Here is a 21887-nt window from a genome sequence, read left to right as displayed (position 1 = left end):
GCTTTTACGCCAAACATAACGTTTTGCATTGTTGCCAAAAAGTTCAATTTTGGTTTCATCTGACCAGAGCACCTTCTTCCACATGTTTGGTGTGTCTCCCAGGTGGCTTGTGGCAAACTTTAAACGACACTTTTTATGGATATCTTTAAGAAATGGTTTTCTTCTTGCCACTCTTCCATAAAGGCCAGATTTGTGCAATATACAACTGATTGTTGTCCTATGGACAGAGTCTCCCACCTCAGCTGTAGATCTCTGCAGTTCATCCAGAGTGATCATGGGCCTCTTGGCTGCATCTCTGATCAGTCTTCTCCTTGTATGAGCTGAACGTTTAGAGGGACGGCCAGGTCTTGGTAGATTTGCAGTGGTCTGATACTCCTTCCATTTCAATATTATCGCTTGCACAGTGCTCCTTGGGATGTTTAAAGCTTGGGAAATATTTTTGTATCCAAATCCGGCTGTAAACTTCTTCACAACAGTATCTCGGACCTGCCTGGTGTGTTCCTTGTTCTTCATGATGCTCTCTGCGCTTTTAATGGACCTCTGAGACTATCACAGTGCAGGTGCATTTATACGGAGACTTGATTACACACAGGTGGATTGTATTTATCATCATTAGTCATTTAGGTCAACATTGGATCATTCAGAGATCCTCACTGAACTTCTGGAGAGAGTTTGCTGCACTGAAAGTAAAGGGGCTGAATAATTTTGCACGCCCAATTTTTCAGTTTTTGATTTGTTAAAAAAGTTTGAAATATCCAATAAATGTCGTTCCACTTCATGATTGTGTCCCACTTGTTGATTCTTCACAAAAAATACAGTTTTATATCTTTATGTTTGAAGCCTGAAATGTGGCAAAAGGTCGCAAAGTTCAAGGGGGCCGAATACTTTCGCAAGGCACTGTATATCCACAGTAAAAATGAGACCTATATCGACATAACCTGAAAGGCCGCTCAGCAAGGAAGAAGCCACTACTCCAAAACTGCCATAAAAAAGCCAGACTACGGTTTGGAACTGGACATGGGGACAAAGATCATACTTTTTGGAGAAATGTCCTCTGGTTTGATGAAACAAAAACAGAACTGTTTGGGCATAATGACAATCGTTATGTTTGGAGGAAAAAGAGTAGGCTTGCAAGCCGAAGAACACCATCCCAACCTTGAAGCACGGGGGTGGCAGCATCATGTTGTGGGGGTGCTTTGCTGTAGGAGGGACGGATGCACTTCACAAAATAGATGGCATGAGGCCGGAAAATTGTGGATATATTGAAGCAACATCTCAAGACATCAGTCAGGAAGTTAAAGTTTGGTTGCAAATGGGTCTTCCAAATGGACAATGACCCCAAGCATACTTCCAAAGTTGTGGTGAAATGGCTTAAGGACAACAAAGTCAAGGTATTGGAGTGGCCATCACAAAGCCCTGACCTCAATTCTATAGAAAATGTGTGGGCAGAACTCAAAAAGCATGTGCAAGCAAGGAGGCCTACAACCTGACTCGGTTACACCAGCTCTGTCAGGAGGAATGGGCCATAATTCCCCCAACTTATTGTGGGAAGCTTGTGGAAGGCTACCCAAAACGTTTGACCCAAGTTAAACAATTTAAAGGCAATGCTACCAAATACTAATTGAGTGTATGTAAACTTCTGACCCATTGGGAATGTGATGAAAGAAACAAAAGCTGAAATAAATCATTCTCTCTACTATTATTCTGACATTTCACATTCTTAAAGTAAGATGGTGATCCTAACTGACCTAAGACAGGGAATTTTTACTAGGATTAAATGTCAGGAATTCTGAAACTTAGTTTAAATGTATTTGGCTAAGGAGATTGTAAACTTCGGACTTTTAACTGAATATGACAAAACAGTTGTGCAAATGTTTAACATCGTAATAAAAAGATTAGCATTTTATTTCATTAACAGCTTTGAAATATAAAAATGTTCATGCAACTCTTATGTTTTGCATTTAGATATTAGTTAATATTACATTAACTGGAATATATAATTTCTACAAAGGTTATCAGGTTTACATAATTTGTTACAAGAAGTCAAAAGAAAAACAATACACACACATTGAAACTATTGCAAGGGTAAAAACAAGCTGCCATCATTACATTGCATAAGCATTCAATAAGGCTATGTTCTGCAATAGTTTTAAAATCTGAAATTAAACTTACCAAATATATTTGTAGTTATAGACAAACAAAGCCAGTATATGTGACTTGTTAACAAAATAGCTTTACATATATGTTCACAGGCAAAGAAATTAATACACAAATATAGTTTTGTCTTTCAGATGCAACTAAAATATGCATTTTGTATCAGTATTTTGGTCTGTGTCAAATAACCATTACAGTGCATAGTTTGCTAACTTTGCATATAGTAATTCAACTATATAATTCCATAAGATGATGAAGATCAATGGCAATATTTAGAGGAATGATCTCATTCATGCAAATGCAATGTGATAAAAATTCTAGTCACTACACATCTCTGAGCAAATGTTATTACCGGCATGTGCTGATTTGAGCAAACATTTATTGTCTGACAGAAGACTGATAAAACACAGAAAGATCCCGAACAAATCTACATACCTGTATATCTAATCACAGTTTGTCTTTGCATTCTTTTGGTGAGCAGTGGGTAAATATGTCCTGTGTTGAATGTAATGTGAGGGTATTATATGTTGATACAAATAAATGTTAGACTACTGTTCAATCCACAAATTACAATTTGAGTAAAGAAAATTAAACTCAGATACTCTGTGTAAAATAAACTTATCTGATGCAAAGGGAAGGACAATCTGTCTTAATTCAAACATAAATAATATATAGTATACATTATCGTACCTCCAACTTCCGATAATGTGACATAAAAAGGAACAAGAATTGTATTCAAAGAGGTACAAGTACTTAAAAGACATACCGATATAATAGCATTGCAACTAAAGTGAATGTATTCAAAGAGCTGAAGAAGGTCTCTAGCTGCAAAAGTGTGCTTGGTAATGGAAGTCAGGATGGATGCAGCTTTACCTCCGTTGTGGTGGGTCATCATTCGCGTATGGACTTCTACCTTCTCTTTCAGGGGTTCCTTGGTAGTCCAACACTCTTTTAGCTTGTTGAATGAAAAAGGACAGAAAAAATTCAGGAGGACATTATTTCAGTATACTCCTTCAAGTCCTTAAAACCAAAAGTAATATAACGAGAAATAAAAGGACTGACTTACCTATTCATAATACATCCGTTTGTTGGAATGGCTGAAGTCTTATTTGTTTTCATATATAGGTTGAAAGCTTTGAGGCTCAAGTGCAATATCAAAGACCTCTTCACTGACCTGCAGCATCTCCTCTACTCCTCCACCTATTTTGTTGCTCAGAACTTCTAAGACATGGGATTTTACTGTGCCAAAATCTTCCTCAGCATCCAGCCACACTTCTTGGTCATTCTCGTCCTCTGTGTGTAGGATAGACTCTTCTGCATTCATCATTACCGGTTCTGCTTCAGGGTTTGGGGTGCACACCACTCGTTCAGTTCGGGTATGCAGTGGTGCTGGAGTCGCAAGCAGTGGTGCTGGAGGGATATGCAGTGGTGCTGGAGTCGTATGCAGTGATGCTGGAGTTGTATGCAGTGGCACTGGAGGGGTATGCAGTGGCACTGGAGGTGCAGTGTCATCTGTTTGCTCAATTTGACTGACTTCACAAAGTTGAGTACTTTCCATTGATTCTGTTGGAACACAGTCTGTATTCACAGCACTTGTTGCAGTAGTACTTGCAATTTCTATTGATTCTTTCAGACAGCTATCAGTGTTCACTGCACTAGTACTTGGAGGTGGCCAAATAGCAAGTGGTGGTGAATCCAATCCCGCAGACACCACTCCAGCGTCTCTGGGTTCAATGTGAAGATGGATATGGACATGGGATTCAATAGATAATCTCTTTTCAAATGATTCAACTGATTCCTTTGCTGATTGTACTACCATTCCAACCAGTTCTTTCTCATGCCCACTGGTAGAGTCTGAATCTACTTCGGATGCAATAATAAATTCAGCCTCCGTTGCATAAACTTCTTGCATATTTGACTGCAAACACGACTCTACAAATGTATTGGGAACTATGTCATCTGGTACTTTGTCAACCTCGAATGTAGACTCTGCAAATGTCTCGGGAGTTGTTCTATCCTCACATACTGTATCAACTTTGAGAGAAATTGAGGGCTCAGTTTCTTTGTCTGAAGGTTTGTGCGCATTTCCCTGAGTATTAAGTTCTACGTAGTTTTCAAATAAGTTAATTTTATTTTGCACCTGTGCAGCTACACCTGTACATCCTTGAGCATCTGTAACCACTGGTATACCCTCTGGTGATTTAGAAACTTTGGCTTCACTCGTTAATTCAATTTCAGCCTTTTCACTTGATTGTGGTACAACATTGGAGTCAGCTTCTGAGAAGTTCTGCTGTACATGTTGGAGTATTTCTTGAGTTATAATACTGCTTTCCTCTTCAAACATGGCCTCTCTAATATTCTCATTGGCATTCTCACCCTCTCCTTTGTCCTCCATTTTGTCACAAATGTCTATGACTTCCATAACATCGATCGAAGAAACTGCTTCAAGTGCTGTCTCCAGAATCGCTTCAGCTGACCCAATCTCAGCATTTGCATCCGTCACTTGCACTTGGATCTCATGACCCTTGACATCAGTTAAGACCACAAAAACTGCATCAACAATTGCTTCAGCTGATTCAATCACTACATCCATCTCTTGTACTTTGATCTCATGATAAGTGACATCAGTTAAGCCAACTTCAAGCACATTCTCAATAATTACTTGAGCAGACTTTATCTCTGCTTCCGCCACTTGTACTGTGATCTCGTGATCATCAGTTGAGCCCAACTCAAGGGTTGTCTCAACATGTGCTTCAGCTGATTCAATCTCGGTGTTCACCTGTTGTACTAGAGTCTCGTGATGATTGACATCAGTTGAGACTACCTCAAAAACTGCATCAACATTTGCTTCAGCTGATTCAATCTCAGTGCTCACCTGTTGTACTAGAGTCTCGTGATCGTTGACATCAGTTGAGCTAACTTCAAGCACTGTTTCAATAGTTTCTTCAGCTGACTTTATCTCTGCATCAGTCACTTGTACTCGGATCTCAAGACCATCAACAAACTGTGCTGATGGCACATTCTTCCTCACAACCATGACCCCTTTCTTTAGTGTCTGAACCATAGAAGAGTCTACAAGTGGGCTTAGAGCACCCACACAATCCATTTTCTCTGGGGATTCTACATCAGGTGCCACTATGCCAATCAAAGATTCCAAAACATTTGATGATTCTAACTTCAGAACGTCGGCCATTGCAGTAGCGACATCTTGAACATCACATGTGATTGTTTCTGCAACTGGTGCATTTTCCATGTCTGCAGAATCCTCCGAAACATTCATGAATTCCTCTTTTTCTTCTTTAAGTGTGACCTCCGTGAGAGTCTGTGTGAAAACAAGTTTGTCTGTAACCGACACTTCCAGGCGCTCTGTATCAGGCTGTGGAGTGTCTTCTGCTATGGCCTTTCCTTCAACCTGAGCTACACCCTCTTCTGAATTAACAGTGGCTACAAGTACTGGTCTTACCTCTTCTAACTCGTTTACCAATTCTATTTGTTGGTCCTTTTCAATTTCTACATGCATGATTGGAATTGATTCATCTTCAGCTTTGTGTACCTCATCTGTAGTGATTCTTGCAGCACCAGACTCTTCAGTTTCCTCAGGTGCCAACTCTATGGGTACTACCTTTCTGACTTCTAATGGACACTCCACCACATGAGTCACTGGGCTTTCATCGACAGCTTCTATTTGTTGCGACTCTTCACCTGTGCAGATTGTAACTGCGTCTGATTTTTCATGAGCTGTCAAAACTGTTGCTTCTGTCTCTTTTGGTGTCTGTAATATTTGTGGAGAAACTGAAACGGTAACTGCTTCCAAGTGCGGGTCTTTTGTAATTACCGATGAGAGAGTTGGGGTTCTGTTAATGGTTTCAACAGCCTCATGCAGAAGTACCTCTGTGTCTTTCAACTCGTATTCTGCAGGCACAGGCGTTGTGTTGCCTGATGTTTTGGGAGACTCCTCTGTCAGCTGTGACACTGCTGAAACCATTTCTGTTGATTCATCATCGAGAGGTTCTGGGGCAGTGACTGCTTCAGATGTCAACTCGATTAGGTCCTCGGCTATGGTATCGTCTCGAGTGGCTTCTTCAGCAGTGGATACTTGTGTGGCAATGGTCTCCTCTATTACGCCTTCCTCGGGTATATCACTGAGTTGCTGATGTTTACTTATGAATTCCGTAAGGTCCTCAAAGTCTTTTGTAGCAGTGGGGGATGTTGATGGGGCCAACTGCTCCACAGTATCTTTGGCTTGAGCCTTCTCTGCTTCAGTGGGCAGGGTGTCTTTGGGTATGGCCGATTCGGTGACCAGCCTAGAGACATCTGGCTGGGTTATTTCTTCTGTAATGTGTAATGGAGTTTCTATAACAGCCTCAGTTAATATTCTGTGTTTCTCTCCTAGGTCTTCTGCATCAAACTCGGACATGGGGACCACTGCTGGTGTTTCAGAGTCCTCCTCATCATCCGATCCAACACCTTTATCTGCCTCGTCAGAAGATATTGGTTCCTGCTTTCCTCCATGCTTTTGCTTTTTGCGTCCAGGGATGAGTTTCTTTAGAGAAAATGAAGACTCCTCTTTGGTGATTTCGCTGTCAGATGCCACCTGCTCTGGTGAGCTAACTTTGCTGGCCTCCTCGGTTCTTGCCTTCCTATTTGAGGTGACCAGCTTTTTAAGGGATTTCCATGTTGATCCCCCTTCACTCCCTAAGGGACTTACAGCCTCTTCAGGGGAAGAGGTCAAATGTTCATAGCCTCCCTCCTGAGAACTGTCCAGTGGAGACTCTGCAGTGTTTCCAGGTTCACTTAGTGTTTCACCTTCATTCATGGGTGCTTCCTCCTCTGAGTCAGATGTTTTTCTTCCCCTCCTCTTTGCAGATCCACATAGGAGGGCCTCCCAAGAAACAGATATTTCTACTTTCTTTTTGGTCTCTTCTGTGAAACGTTCTAGTACCTGCTCTCCTTCACTTTGTTTTGGCTCCTCATGTGCTAACTCATCCTCACTCTCAGAAGATCTTTTGGGACATCTTGTGGGCGTCATTAGCTTTTTGAAAGAAGTCCAGGTGCCATCCTTTTTCCTTTCACCGTCAGAGGTTACATCACTATCTGATTCGTGGCTTGACCCTAACAGAGCAGACATTTTGACCTGCTCTGCTGCTAATTCTTCTGTTGAAGAGGCAGGATGTTGTTCTCCTCTCTGGTACTCCTCTGACTCTGTGGATGACAGTAAATCCTCAGTAACATGCTCACCAGACCTGGTCAACTCATCTGATTTCTTGCCTCTCCGCTTCCTAGAAAGCTTCTTCAAACCAGCCCCATATAAGAGCTTCCTGAGTGGACTTCCTTGGTTTTTCGCTTTCTCTTGTGAGCTAAGAAGTTCAGCTTCATTTGAGATAACTGTGTGGAATCCCAAAGAAGGGGACTGCTCTTCTTGGATGGGACTTCCTTGGCTTTTAGCTTTCTCTTGCGAGTCAAGATGTTTGGCTTCATTTGTTTCAGCTTCATTTGAGGTAACTGTCAGTAATACCTCAGGTGCTGGCTCCTCTTCAGGAACATGTTCTGTGACTGTGACGAATCCCCATGAATTAAACTGTCCTTCAAGACTTTCCTGGCTTGTAGCTTTCTCTTGAGAGCTAAGTTTGTCTTCATTTGTTTCAGCTTCATTTGTTAAAACTGTTACAAATCCCAAAGAAGGAGATTGCTCTTCAAGAATATCCTGGACTGAACTTACTTGACTTTTAGCTTCCTCTTGAAAGCTAAGAAGTTCAGCTCTATTTGAGATAATTGTCTGTACTTCCTCAGCAGCTGGCTGCTCTTCAAGAACATCCTCTCTGTTGTCACTAGTTTTAGGGACATTACTCATCATCAGTTCAGGGACATTGGATGTCTCAGCCATCAGGGAATCTGTTCCTGTCTCTTGAACTTCATTCTCATTTTGTTTCCCCTCAATGACCGGTATTGTCTCAACATCTGGACTGATCTCGTCTTTTGTTTGTTCTTGCTCAAGACCAGCTTCCTCTGGTGTATTTACATACTCCTTTTTGTCAATGCTTTGCGGTTCGTGTTCTTTCTCAACAGTTTCATCTTTGGGCGTTTCCTCTCCTAAATGTTTTTTATTTTTCTTTAAACCTGCGAAGATTCCCGTAGTGAAAAACTTCTTAATTGGGGATATAATTTCTTCTTCAACATCCGGAATGGTTGGTGCTGGTGTGTCTGTCTCTTCAGTAGGGATGACTTCCTCCTTGACTTCGTCCTTGGGTTCCTCATTGACTTCTTCCTTGGGTTGTGTCTTGGGTTCTTCCTTGACTTCTTCCATGACTTCCTCCTTAGGTTCCTCCTTAGGTTCCTCCTTAGGTTCCTCCTTAGGTTCCTCCTTAGGTTCCTCCTTGGGTTGTTTCATGGGTTGCTTGACCTGCTTGTGTATTTTTCCTGTCAGGAAAAAACGTTTAAATGGAGACATTTCCTCAACTATAGGAATGGGTGTGGGTGGGGCCTCTCCCTCTGCCTGTGCCACTTCTTCAGGTCCGATTTCCTCCTTTGATTCTATCATTTCAGTGGTCTGTTCCTTGGTGGTTTCATTATGGAACTCTTCAAATGTGAGGTCCGTCATCGTAGGGTGAGAGGTAGAATCATCAGCCGGTTCCACTGGTGAATCAGCAACAACGTTGTTCGGTGCTTCGTCAATATTTGCTTCTAGTGTATCATCTACAAGCTCTGGTGTATGGCCAACACATTCTTTTATCGTATCATCAGTCAGATCCTCAGGTGTGCTCTGCCCAGTATTCTCCTCAGCATTATCTATAGTGGCCTCCTCTGTATCCTTGCTGTCTTCGGGAGTACGTGCTTCGCCCTCTTCTTTCTTAGGGCTCACTTCTGGTATTGTGTCAGAGTCTTTTTTCAATGTGAATTTTAAACCAATTGAACTGAAGAACTTTTTAAAACTATCATTGACTTCATTCAATTTAACTTCTGTTTCAGTCTCATTTGTTGATTCTTCGTCGTCTACATCCGGTGATTCCTTGCCATCACTGTCTGTGTTTTCCAGAGGAGGTACCTCCTCTGTGAGAGTCTCTATCATCTCCGGAATGTCCTCTTTCTGAGAAACGATAGATGAATTTGTCTCACCAACTGTAATGAGAAACAAATATGCATTACTCAAAACTGTTCATTTGCGGCTAATTGCCTGATTCATATGAATAGCTAATAATTATAAACTACTTAACTCTTTACAGCCCCCTATAAAGCTTAATGTGAAGTATTAACCAATATCATAACATTGTAAAAATATGAGGAAACAATTTAACTCTTTATCAAGAAACCAAAAGCAAATCCTTTCTCATACAGACACACACAAACTAACACTCTTCCAAACTGTGATGACTCACCCTCTGCAACGACTCCGTCATCACACAGGACATTGACCTCCTCAGTCTTGTCCTCTGCTTTTTCACTCAGTCCGGAGATCTGTCCATTCTTTTGGAGTAACTAAAATGGAGAAGGGAACCTTTTAGATATACCAGTGCATTCAGAAAGTATTCAGACTAGAGGTCGACCGATTATAATTTTTCAACGCCGATACCGATTATTGGAGGACCAAAAAAAAACGATACCGATTAATCAGACTATTTTTATATATATATTTGTAATAATGACAATTACAACAATACTGAATGAACACTTATTTTAACTTATTTTAACTTAATATAAATAAAATCAATTTTGTTTCAAATAAATAATGAAACATGTTCAATTTGGTTTAAATCATGCAAAAACTAAGTGTTGGAGAAGAAAGTAAAAGTACAATATGTGTCATGTAAAAAATCTAGCGTTTAAGTTCCTTGCTCAGAACATGAGAACATATGAAAGCTGGTGGTTCCTTTTAACATGAGTCTTCAATATTCCCAGGTAAGAAGTTTTAGCTTGTAGTTATTATAGGACTATTTCTCTCTATACCATTTGTATTTCATACACCATTGACTATTGGATGTTCTAATAAGTACTTTAGTATTGCCAGCCTAATCTCGGGAGTTGATAGGCTTGAAGTCATAAACAGCGCAATGCTTGAAGCACAGCGAAGAGCTGCTGGCAAATGCACGAAAGTGCAGTTTGAATGAATGCTTACTAGCCTGCTGCTGCCTACCAATGCTCAGTCCGACTGCTCTATCAAATCATAGACTTAATTATAATAACACACAGAAATACGAACCTTAGTTTCCGGATATGACCATATTAATGAACTATCATTTCAAAAACAAAACGTTTATTATTTCAGTGAAATACGGAACCGTTACGTATTTTATCTAACGGGTGGCATCCATAAGTCTAAATATTGCTGCTACATTGCACAACCTTCAATATTATGTCATAATTATGTCAAATTCTAGCAAATTAATTAAGGTCTTTGTTAGGAAGAAATGGTCTTCACACAGTTTGCAACGAGCCAGGCGGCCCAAACTGCTGCATATACCCTGACTCTGCTTGCACAGAACACAAGAAAAGTGACACAATTTCCCTAGTTAATTAAAATAAATGAATGTTAGCAGGCAATATTAACTAAATATGCAGGTTTAAAAATATATACTTGTGTATTGATTTTTAAAAAGGCATTGATGTTTATGGTTAGGTACACATTGGTGCAACGACAGTGCTTTTTCCGCGAATGCTCTTGTTAAATCACCCGTTTGGCGAAGTAGGCTGTGATTCAATGACAAAATAACAGGCACCGCATCGATTATATGCATCACAGGACAAGCTAGATAAACTAGTAGTATCATCACCATGTGTAGTTAACTAGTGATTATGTTAAGATTGATTGTTTTATATAAGATAAGTTTAATGCTAGCTAGCACCTTACCTTGGCTCCTTGCTGCACTCACATAACAGGTAGTCAGCCTGCCACACAGTCTCCTTGTGGAGTGCAATGCAATCCGCCATAATCGGTGTCCAAAAATGCCGATTACCGACTGTTATGAAAACTTAAATCGGCCCTAATTAATCGGCCATTCCGATTAGTCAGTCGGCCTCTAAATCAGACCCCTTCCCCTTTTCCACATTTTGTTACGTTACAGCCTTATTCTGAGAAAAAATAAGAATCCCACACACTGCTCTTGATGGTATCACTGCTCTTGATAGTATCACTGCTCTTGATAGTATCACTGCTCTTTAATAAGCTTACGTATCGACCTCACAACCTTTGTCAGAGCTTTACGTTACAGCCTTATTCTAAAATGTATTAAAAAAACATTTCCTCAATCTACACACAATACCCCATATTGTCAGAGGTGAAAACAGGATTTTAGAATTTTTGTAAAATAAAAAACAGATGCAGTCCACCTGTGGTAAATGCAATTGATTGGACATGATTTGGAAAGGCACACCTGTCTGTATAAGGTCCCACAGTTGACAACGCATGTCAGAGCAAAAACCAAGCCATGAGGCCAAAGGAATTGTCCGTAGAGCTCCGAGACAGGATTGTGTCGAGGCACAGATCTGGGGAGGGGTACAAAAAAATGTCTGTACCAAAACATGTCTGCAGCATTGAAGGTCCCCAAGAACACAGTGGCCTCCATCATTCTAAATGGAAGAAGTTTGGAACCACCAAGACTCTTCCTAAACTGAGCAATCGGGGGAGACGGGCCTTGGTTAAGAACCCGGTGCTCACTCTGACAGAGCTGCAGAGTTCCTCTGTGGAGATGAGAAAACCTTCCAGAAGAACAACCATCTCGGCAGCACTCCACCAATCATGTCTTTATGGTAGAGGGGCCAGATGAAAGATTAACGGAGCAAAGTACAGAGAGATCCTTGATGAAAACTTGCTTCAGCGCACTCAGGACCTCAGAATGGGGTGAAGGTCCACCTTCCGACAAGACAATGACCCTAAGCACACAGCCAAGACAACGCAGGAGTGGCTTCGGGACAAGTCTCTGAATGTCCTTGAGTTACCCAGCCAGAATCTGGACTTGAACCGGATCGTACATCTCTGGTGAGGCCTGAAAATAGCTGTGCAGCGACTTTCAATATTAATTACTAGACTGCAGCTAGGAATTCGGTATCATTGAACGCGAAGACCGACAACCGCCGAAACATCTATCCATAATGACATGAATGAATGTCACTCTGAACTATCCACTCTAACCACGGCAGAGAGGGCGGACAAACTCTCCAACAGAAACAAACTTTTCAACAGAGACCCCGACCACACTGAGCGTAAATATATATATTGATTGCAATTGTTCCCGAATGAGTGAACGTTCATGTGCAAAGGATTAGTATTTCAATTGTTATAATTATCAACTGTGTGTAGTCTTATCTCAGTCGACCCCCACTTCTCTTTTGTACACCAAGCCGCCATGCCGGTTTAGCCCACTAGGGCACATTCCCTGTCATTTCTTGTAACCATATTTACTTTGTTTGTTTGTGTATGCACTTCTGTGTTTGTTTAGTTAGTTAATAAATAAATGATTTAAGACAATTGATGTATGGATGACTCATAGTGAAGACTGGGTTCGTGCAGATAACCAACAATTTACGACGTTTGGAATGAGATTAACGTGAGGTAAAATAAATAAATAATTAACTCAGAAGACTTGATCAGATATGAAAATATCTGGAAAGTTATATTAGGAAAATTATAACTTTGTCATCTGAATATTTTCCTTGGTCCCCCGACTTCTTAGTTAATTACAGTTACATGATTAATCAATTTAATCGCATAATACTAATTACAGAGAATCTTTTGATGAAAACAAAAAGTCTTCATTTAATGATAGTAAAGACACGACAACCTTATTCACAACACAGCTTAAATGTATGAGAAGTCACTTTCCTCAGTCATATTTTCCCTTGGGAGAAATGGGGGACAGCATGTTATCTTGTAAAATTATGTATTGCTTTTAACTCAGGAACCAGGATGTCCTCCATGAAGTTAGGATAACTTTGCATTCTATAAATCTGATAATTTACCTCCTCAGACAAGTGATATTGGAAAATGTGGGTTACTAACGGGAACCACGGGCACAGATAATTAACAGTAACTTTTGTGCTGTGTTGAAATGAATTATGAGGAGACACCTACAGTATGATGCTCGCCATTCTATGACAGCGAGACAACAACGAACATGGGGGTGGCAAATTAAATTAAACAATTAAATGTTTCAGTCGCCATGTTGCATCACTGTTTGGGGATCCAGTCACTCAATTCATGCATCGTTTTGACCTTGTTGTCCTGCTGACCTATAACATTATAATACCATTGTAATGAGAAAATATAACATTCCAGGACAACAACAAAATGCTGCCAAACACACAGTAAAAGTACACATCTTCCTTCATTTATTTCTATAATATGGTAATGTGTGATGCTTGCTACACTGTTTTTGGACTAATATGTATGAGACAAGGTGCAAAAATAAACATTGCACATTGGTTCTTCATTTCATGACATTGCTTTTACATTGTGACATAATCGCGTGACTTTTACTGACAGACTGAACAACCCACAGCTACTTTCCCTGTTTTGCCGTCAGTCTTCACTGAGTAAAGCAAAGTGAAGCCTTCTACAGACTAAGTACCTCTTCAGGTTCTGTCCCAAATAGCACCCTCCTTATGTAGTGTATTACTTTTGACCAGAGCCCTATGGGCCTTGGTCAAAATTAGTGCACTAAATAGGGAATAGGGTGCCATTTGGGATGCATACATTGTCTATTTATAGAGAAATTTGGCTCAGTTGGCTGAATCATAGCTGCTGCTGACTCATGGTTTTATCCATCCCTGGCTGTGGAGTGATCCTCTAAAACAGCATATACTCACTCACACACGCAGAGAAAGAGAGTGAAACCCACGGAAATGCTCTTAGGACAAAACCTGCTGTCAGCAACAAAGCCGTTGCTGTTGTTTACGTTTAATTCCTTAAAGAATATCGAAATTGGTCATCAAATCAAAACAAAAGAGAGTAGAAGTGATCATGTTCGGTAATAACTTATCGTGAATATGCATTGATTAACTATGTATCAGTGTTCACATACCAACCAAAAAAAAACAAGTATTGAATTATTTTATTTATCAACGTTTGTTAAGCATTTATAAGCATGCTCATTTACACATGCACATTTAGAGGAATTTATAACAGCTTAGTCACGAAAGTTACAAGGTGTAAAAAAAGTATTTATTTATGAATTTGAGTCCCCAAAGGCACAGCTAACAGACTTCCTGCACAGCCACAGCAGAGTTCATCATGTCTTGTTACAGTACGTAGATAATCAATGTAGCTCTACACAGAGTGCAGATAAGGTCAAATTCTATCTCTCTCCCTTCAGGGACTCAAGCTTAACTTAGATACATCTAAGAATGAAAGGTCATCGTTCCACTAGTAGCGTTTTCCACTGGAATTCTATTATATGTTCTCCAACAACTGAAACAATATGGTAGAAAGTTAAACTGGCCCAGGATAATGCAAAAAATGTACTTTCCAATGACACAGAAGATGGTCTCTCTCTTTACCAGGTTAGTCCCACTGAGGATGACATATTTATCCCAGGGAAGACCTGGCTAAGAGGCAACGTAATAACATCAACACACAATCAAAAGCCAAACATGAACTTGCAGAGAAGTGGCAAAAAGGGCAGTGACACAATGTGTGATTGAATTACTTGTTCCTTTTATTTCTTATTCATATTCGTAATTGTTTTCATATTCGTAATTTTAAAGTGCACTGTTGGTTAGGGGCTTGTAAGTAAGCATTTCACAGTAAGGTCTACACCTGTTGTATTCGGGGCACCGTGACTAATACAATTTGATTTGAATGTGAACAGTCAGGTCCCTTACAGAGCTGTAATGTATTTCCCTGTCTTTGACCATGCCTATTGACTTGAAGTCATATGTAGCCTAATAAGATCAATAAAAATAAACTATGGTCATAGAATTAGGAATTAGACTATTAGAATGGACATGAACCTTCTTATGATGGTATAAAGGTCAGCCATTGTGGTCAGGGAGTTGGTCAACCATGGTTTGCCAGTGCTGCAGTAATAACCATTGTGGTCAGGGAGTTGGTCAACCATGGTTTGCCAGTGCTGCAGTAATAACCATTGTGGTCAGGGAGTTGGTCAACCATGGTTTACCAGTGCTGCAGTAATAACCATTGTGGTCAGGGAGTTGGTCAACCATGGTTTGCCAGTGCTGCAGTAATAACCATTGTGGTCAGGGAGTTGGTCAACCATGGTTTGCCAGTGCTGCAGTAATAACCATTGTGGTCATGGAGTTGGTCAACCATGGTTTGCCAGTGCTGCAGTAATAACCATTGTGGTCAGGGAGTTGGTCAACCATGGTTTGCCAGTGCTGCAGTAATAACCATTGTGGTCAGGGAGTTGGTCAACCATGGTTTGCCAGTGCTGCAGTAATAACCATTGTGGTCAGGGAGTTGGTCAACCATGGTTTGCCAGTGCTGCAGTAATAACCATTGTGGTCAGGGAGTTGGTCAACCATGGTTTGCCAGTGCTGCAGTAATAACCATTGTGGTCAGGGAGTTGGTCAACCATGGTTTGCCAGTGCTGCAGTAATAACCATTGTGGTCAGGGAGTTGGTCAACCATGGTTTGCCAGTGCTGTGATAAGATATTGTGTAAAATAACAGCTAGCCCTACAGCTTTAGAGGAATGATTCCATAAATGTTTCAAATTAACTGCCGATATGCCAACATTCCATTCAAACAGTGCAGTCAATCCACAGCCAGACACTGGGTCAAATACTATTTAATAGGATCTCTATGGTTATGATAGCCTATGTATTGTGAGCATTATATTGACTCCATGTTATTGGAGGTAGCCTAGGAATTAAGAAAGTCTATAGAAATAAACAAAAGAATAGCCTACGTGTACTGTATCTAGTCATATCTAGAACCAAAAATAGAACACATTTTACAATGGAGATACAGTACATGAATAAAAGTTTGTGGACACCTGATCGTCGAACATCTCATTCCAAAATCATGGGCATTAATATGTAGTTGGTCCCCCCTTTGCTACTACAACAGCCTCCACACTTCTGGGAAGGCTTTGCACTAGATGTTGGAAAATTGCTGCGGGGACTTGCTTCCAATCAGCCACAAGAGCATTAGTGAGGTCGGGCGATTAGGCCTGGCTCGCAGACTGCGCTCCAATTCATGCCAAAGGTGTTCGATGAGGTTGAGGTCAGGGCTCTGTGCAAGCCAGTACAGTTCTTCCACACCGATCTCGACAAACCGTTTTTGTATGGACCTCACTTTTTTGCATGGGGAGCATTGTAATTCTGAAAGAGAAAAGGGCCTTCCCCAAACTGTTGCCACAACGTTGGAAGCGCAGAATCGTCTAGAATATAATTGTATGCTGTAACATAAAGATTTCCCTTCACTGGAACTAAGGGGCCTGAACCATGAAAAACAGCCCCAGACCATTATTCTTCCTCCATCAAACTTTACTGGTTGTACTATGCAGTGAGGCAGGTAGTGTTCTCCTGGCATCCGCCAAACCCACATTCGTCTGTCGGATAGCCAGATGGTGAAGCGTGATTCATCACTCCAGTGTGCTTGTGTGGCCTACCACTTCACGGCAGAGCCGTTGTTGCTCCTAGATGTTTACACTTCACAATAACAACACTTACAGTTGACCGGGGCAGCTCTCGCATGACGGTGCCACGTTGAAAGTCACTGAGCTCTTCAGTAAGGCCATTCTACTGCCAATGTTTGTCTATGGAGATTACATGGCTGTGCACTTCGATTTTATACACCTGTTAGCAACGGGTGTGGCTGAAATAACCGAATCCACTAATTTGAAGGGGAGTCCACATACTTTTGTCTATATAGTGTATATTGTATAATCTCAGATTGTAAAACGTCTTCTCTTTTTATTGGATATGGCCAATATGTATCCTGGGAACATAATAGTTGGATAGTTTCCAATCGTGAACCATTTAAACCTTTGCATTTTATATAGGCCTATTTCCTGTGTCCAAAATACAGTACTTTTAATTAATTCAAATCATTTGGAATGCAGTGGAATACTTAGCAGATAAAACCAATACTGTATCAACTGCAACTGGTTGTGTTTTTGTTAAACTAAGTATTTGGCACTGGGGCTCACTCACTTCAATCAACTGAATGACAAGCCTTATCACTGCAGCCCGACAAGAATAACACTTCACAGACAGTTGAGAAGCATCCCCTCATTATTGTTGAGGGTTTAATTATCGATAGAAGCCTTTCACTAAATACCAGGAGACATAAATACATTATCTGATTAAAATAGGCTAATAATGACCGACCATTTGATAAGAATAAATAATAAGATACATTTATCATTAAATGAATGTAACAGTGTGTTGATTATTTATGCAATCCTCTGTCCATTCCTTTAAAACACTCCAAAAATGCCACTGTTGCTATTTAGGTATATAAAGGCTACAAATTGATGATGCTGTAGATAAATAAATATGTTTCCCGTTGGTTAGTTATTAATACATCAGTCTGCTATGATTTATTTTTTACCTTCGCATCAATACTCTCGCCATCCTGGACATAGTTCGCACTTTCCTCATTCGCCACAGTATCCCCGTCCTCGCTCTTGCTGCTACCCTCCGGCCGCGTAGATTCAGTCGCACCCATGATCAAAACTATAGCGGATCTCGCTCCTGTCCTGTGTGAGTTGATGCCGACGTCAATGACACAGAATATAGCCAAAAATGAAAACAGCAGCAAAAGCTGTTGGGTATGATAGCTCTGACGCTGTGGCTTTCAAATGGTGCAGTCCGGCCCTCTTGTAAACTATTTTAGAAAAACACCCTCCCCGTTAACACATGTAGCCTACGACTCAGTACGGCACGCCTTGCCTTGCTGCATCAACTCTTATGAGTGCAGACAGACTGAGAATCTGTCCTGGGATGACTATAGCAACAAGCATATCGGGCACTGGCAGAGAGGGCCAGTCGCACGCAGCTATCTTCCATTTAAGATGGGCTCTAATACTAAAATAAATTCAATCAAGAGCTCCATTTAAAGGTGAAAACTGAATCTGATTCATACACGTACCTCATCATTATAAACAAGGCCTATATACACTCCCCATTTAAAGCTGTCATTAGTATTTTCGACACTTGTATATTTATTAAAGTAGTCAAACGTTTCGTATTTGGTCCTATACTAGCACGCAATGGCTACATGAAGCTTTTGACTCTACAAACTTGTTGGATGCATTGCAGTTTGTTTTGGTTGTGTTTCAGATGACGTTGTGCCCAATGGAAATGAATGGACAATAATGTTTTGTGTCACGTTGGATGTTGGAGTCACTTTTATTGTAAATGAGAATATAATATGTTTCTGAACACTTCTACATTAATGGTGATGCTACCAAGATTGCAGATAATCATAAATGAATCGTGAATAATGAGTGAGAAAGTTACGGAAGCACAATGATCATACCCCACCCAACATTTAACACAACATGAACATGGACATGGACTGCAGTCACCATTGAGTATTTACCTTTTGAAGAAAATAACCTGTGGTTGTTGTTTTTTTCTTGAACATAAACTAGAAAAACTAGCTTGTCCTTAGAAATGGAAAGTGTGATATTTATATGGTACTGTAATTGACAACACACCATTACATTTTCATGTGAAATGATTGTAATTGTGAAACAAAATTGTAGGATGGCATTGTGAATATCAATTCTAATTGAGTTGTCTGGTTGAAAAGCCAAATGGGAAGAATTGCAAGGGTTGACACATTCAGTAGAAAGACCCTGGTCCCATCCAGGGCAGTCCTTCTTAATGGATGGTTTATGTTCATCGAGGGAAGCTGACAGCTCTAGGATTATACTCTCCTCTTAGTTTCATCCCAAACTAACATATTTAAATCACCTCTGCTCATTAGCTAACACAGCCACGATGATGCACTTGGAAAAAAACTTCAACGACAAAGGGCCATGTGTAAAGAAATGGGTTTGTATCCCAATGGGAACTCATCCACTTTATAGGCCACTACTTTTGACCAGAGCCCTATGGATGCACTACATGGGATAAAGGGTGCCATTTAGCCACAGCCATAAAGAGAGTAAGAACTTTGCCCCTCTGAAAAAAAGATGTAATCCAAATCAACTGACTGGTCAAGTGTTATTCTGGAGACGGAGGAACAAAGTTCATAATGAGATTTTAGGATTAAACGGGCATGTGAATGGAGCACCACGAGCATGCAGGGTAAACAACCCAGCCACACAGTAGAACAAGTTTGAAACGGCTCTCTCATTTCGCCTGCCTTTCCAAGGAATTCTCAGATAATTCAATGTTCATGAGTCTAACTTCCCAAGCAGTGAATTTCAAACAGATTCAGACGCTCTTCAGATAGCTAGATAGGACAACCACATACAGTATCACAGTCATAGTAGGTATATTTGTTCTCAATAAAGTAGCTGTCACTACTACAAGATAAATATATTTCAAAGCATGCATCCTGTTTACAATAAGGCTCTAAAGTAAGACTGTAAAAAATGTGGCAAAGCCAATACCTGTATGTCCTGAGTACAAACCGTTACGTTTGGGGCAAATCCAACACAACACATCACTCTTCATATTTTCAAGCATGGTGGTGGCTGCATCATGTTATGGGTATGCTTGTTATTGGTAAGGATTAGGGAGTTTTTTTGTATAAAAATAAATGGATTAGAGCTAAGCACAGGCAAAATCCTAGAGGAAATCCTGGTTCAGTTTGCTATCCAACAGACACTGGGAGACAAACTCACCTTTCAGCAGGACAATAACCTAAAACCATTTTTAGACAGTTGCTAATCAAGGAAGTAATAATCATGTAATAACCATGAAACAAAGTTACAACCAATAGCCATGTGTTGAATGCAGCATAAAAGCAGTAGTCATCTCATCTTGAGCCATTTAGCTTTATTACGCTGACTAACTATGGGAAGCTTCATTAAGAAAAGCAACAAATACATTTTTATAATGCAGAACAGAAGCCTTTGGAAAGTAGTGGAGCGCAGAGATTTCTCTGAACATATGACAAACCTAAACGTTAATTCAATAGAAGGTCCCTGAAACACACTGGTGTTGCTGTGCTGTAGATCCGCATGCTAAGCTAATGGGATGAGTTAATTAGCTTATAGCTAGCTCCAAGCTAACTGAAAACAGCTGATGTTTTCCCCACTGATTACAGCGTTATAACCACCTTACCTTTAGGGTGTCAAACTCAGAGGGCCATACTGAACATTTGTTATATTGTATCACCATCAAAATGTACACAAAATAAACCCTCTTTCCATTGTTTTTGGAATTTTCTATGCTGCCTGTCAGTTTCAATTTGGTGTTAGTCTTTTAAATGTAGATTGAATTTGTTTTATTACTCAAACAACCCGTCGGCCACATTGAATCAGCCCTCAATATATAGTACCTAAACACGTCTAGCTATCCGATGGATATTTGGAATAAGATAATGGTGTCACATACTTTCACAACATCAGTGGATGCTGATAAGGCTTCATTGCTTTACTGTGGTAGCTAGTAAAAGCATTTGTGATTGGCTTAATATATTTATGTCTTTGAGAAATTCCCATAGAGGAGGCAGAGCCTTTTAGGCCATACAGTTTACTTAGCTTGAATATTTTGTTTTGTAACATCATCCATAAAAACCCATGATCAGAACATGATAGTCTATAACTGAGTCATCCATAAATTCTTACTGGACGGACGGACCGAACGGACCAGCTGTGGTTCATTCCCACAAGTAATTGCACTAACTAACCGGTTGCTGTAATCCAATTAATCTGAATGTCCTCTTCTGCTTTCTACATGAAGTAGATCTGCCAAATTCTTTAAAGCTGTTTTCAGTCATGGGCTCTGTGTTCCAAATGGCAACCCTATTCCCTACATAGTGCACTACTTTTGAGTCAAATTAGTGCACTATATAAGGAATAGGGTGCCATTTGGGACACAGAACCATTTCTGTGGGATAACAGGACTGAACATGTTTACCAATAGAAGAAAATGGGCTAGTATGTAGAGGTGCTATGTAGGACTCAGTATGCTGGAGAACATGTAGAGGGTTGGTACATGTAGAGGGTTGGTACTGTATCAACATTTAGAGGGTTTGTACATGTAGAGGGTTGGTACATGTAGAGGGTTGGTACTGTATCAACATTTAGAGGGTTTGTACATGTAGAGGGTTGGTACATGTAGAAGGTTGGTACTGTATCAACATTTAGAGGGTTTGTACATGTAGAGGGTTGGTACTGTATCAACATGTAGAGGGTTTGTACTGTATCAACATGTAGAGGGTTTATGCTGTATCAACATGTAGAGGGTTTGTACACGTAGAGGGTTGGTACTGTATCAACATGTAGAGGGTTTGTGCTGTATCAACATGTAGAGGGTTTGTACATGTATCAACATGTAGAGGGTTTGTGCTGTATCAACATGGAGAGGGTTGGTACTGTATCAACATGTAGAGGGTTTGTGCTGTATCAACATGTAGAGGGTTTGTGCTGTATCAATATGTAGAGGGTTTGTGCTGTATCAACATGTAGAGGGTTTGTGCTGTATCAATATGTAGAGGGTTTGTGCTGTATCAACATGTAGAGGGTTTGTGCTGTATCAATATGTAGAGGGTTTGTACTGTATCAACATGTAGAGGGTTTGTACTGTATCAACATGTAGAGGGTTTGTACATGTATCAACATGTAGAGGGTTTGTGCTGTATCAACATGGAGAGGGTTG

At 40.4% G+C, this 21887-nt stretch overlaps 1 protein-coding gene across 1 annotated transcript; it reads right to left on the bottom strand.

The window, feature by feature from the left end:
• Nucleotides 1-1887: 1887 nt before the first annotated feature.
• Nucleotides 1888-18027, bottom strand: LOC135525574 (A-kinase anchor protein 12-like). Its single transcript, XM_064953271.1, has 4 exons — nucleotides 17659-18027; nucleotides 9528-9627; nucleotides 3221-9270; nucleotides 1888-3109 (listed from the first exon to the last, which is right to left on the bottom strand). Exons 1-3 carry the CDS (start codon nucleotides 17773-17775, stop codon nucleotides 3260-3262), a joined length of 6228 nt encoding a protein of 2075 aa, XP_064809343.1. The 5' UTR covers nucleotides 17776-18027; the 3' UTR covers nucleotides 1888-3109; nucleotides 3221-3259.
• Nucleotides 18028-21887: the final 3860 nt, after the last annotated feature.

The sequence above is a fragment of the Oncorhynchus masou genome, chromosome 32 (assembly GCF_036934945.1).
Source record: "Oncorhynchus masou masou isolate Uvic2021 chromosome 32, UVic_Omas_1.1, whole genome shotgun sequence".
Classification (NCBI taxonomy): Eukaryota; Metazoa; Chordata; class Actinopteri; order Salmoniformes; family Salmonidae; genus Oncorhynchus; species Oncorhynchus masou.
Note: the sequence above shows the minus strand (reverse complement) of the source record. Positions and strands in the feature narration are given on the sequence as shown.

Excerpts from the sequence above, each read along its gene's own strand:
- LOC135525574 (XM_064953271.1), bottom strand. The coding sequence starts at position 17,775 with ATGGGTGCGACTGAATCTACGCGGCCGGAGGGTAGCAGCAAGAGCGAG. Across the intron at positions 9,628-17,658 it reads GCGAGAGTATTGATGCGAAG|TTACTCCAAAAGAATGGACA; the intron begins GTAAAAAATAAA and ends TCTCCATTTTAG. Across the intron at positions 9,271-9,527 it reads TGACGGAGTCGTTGCAGAGG|TTGGTGAGACAAATTCATCT; the intron begins GTGAGTCATCAC and ends TTCTCATTACAG.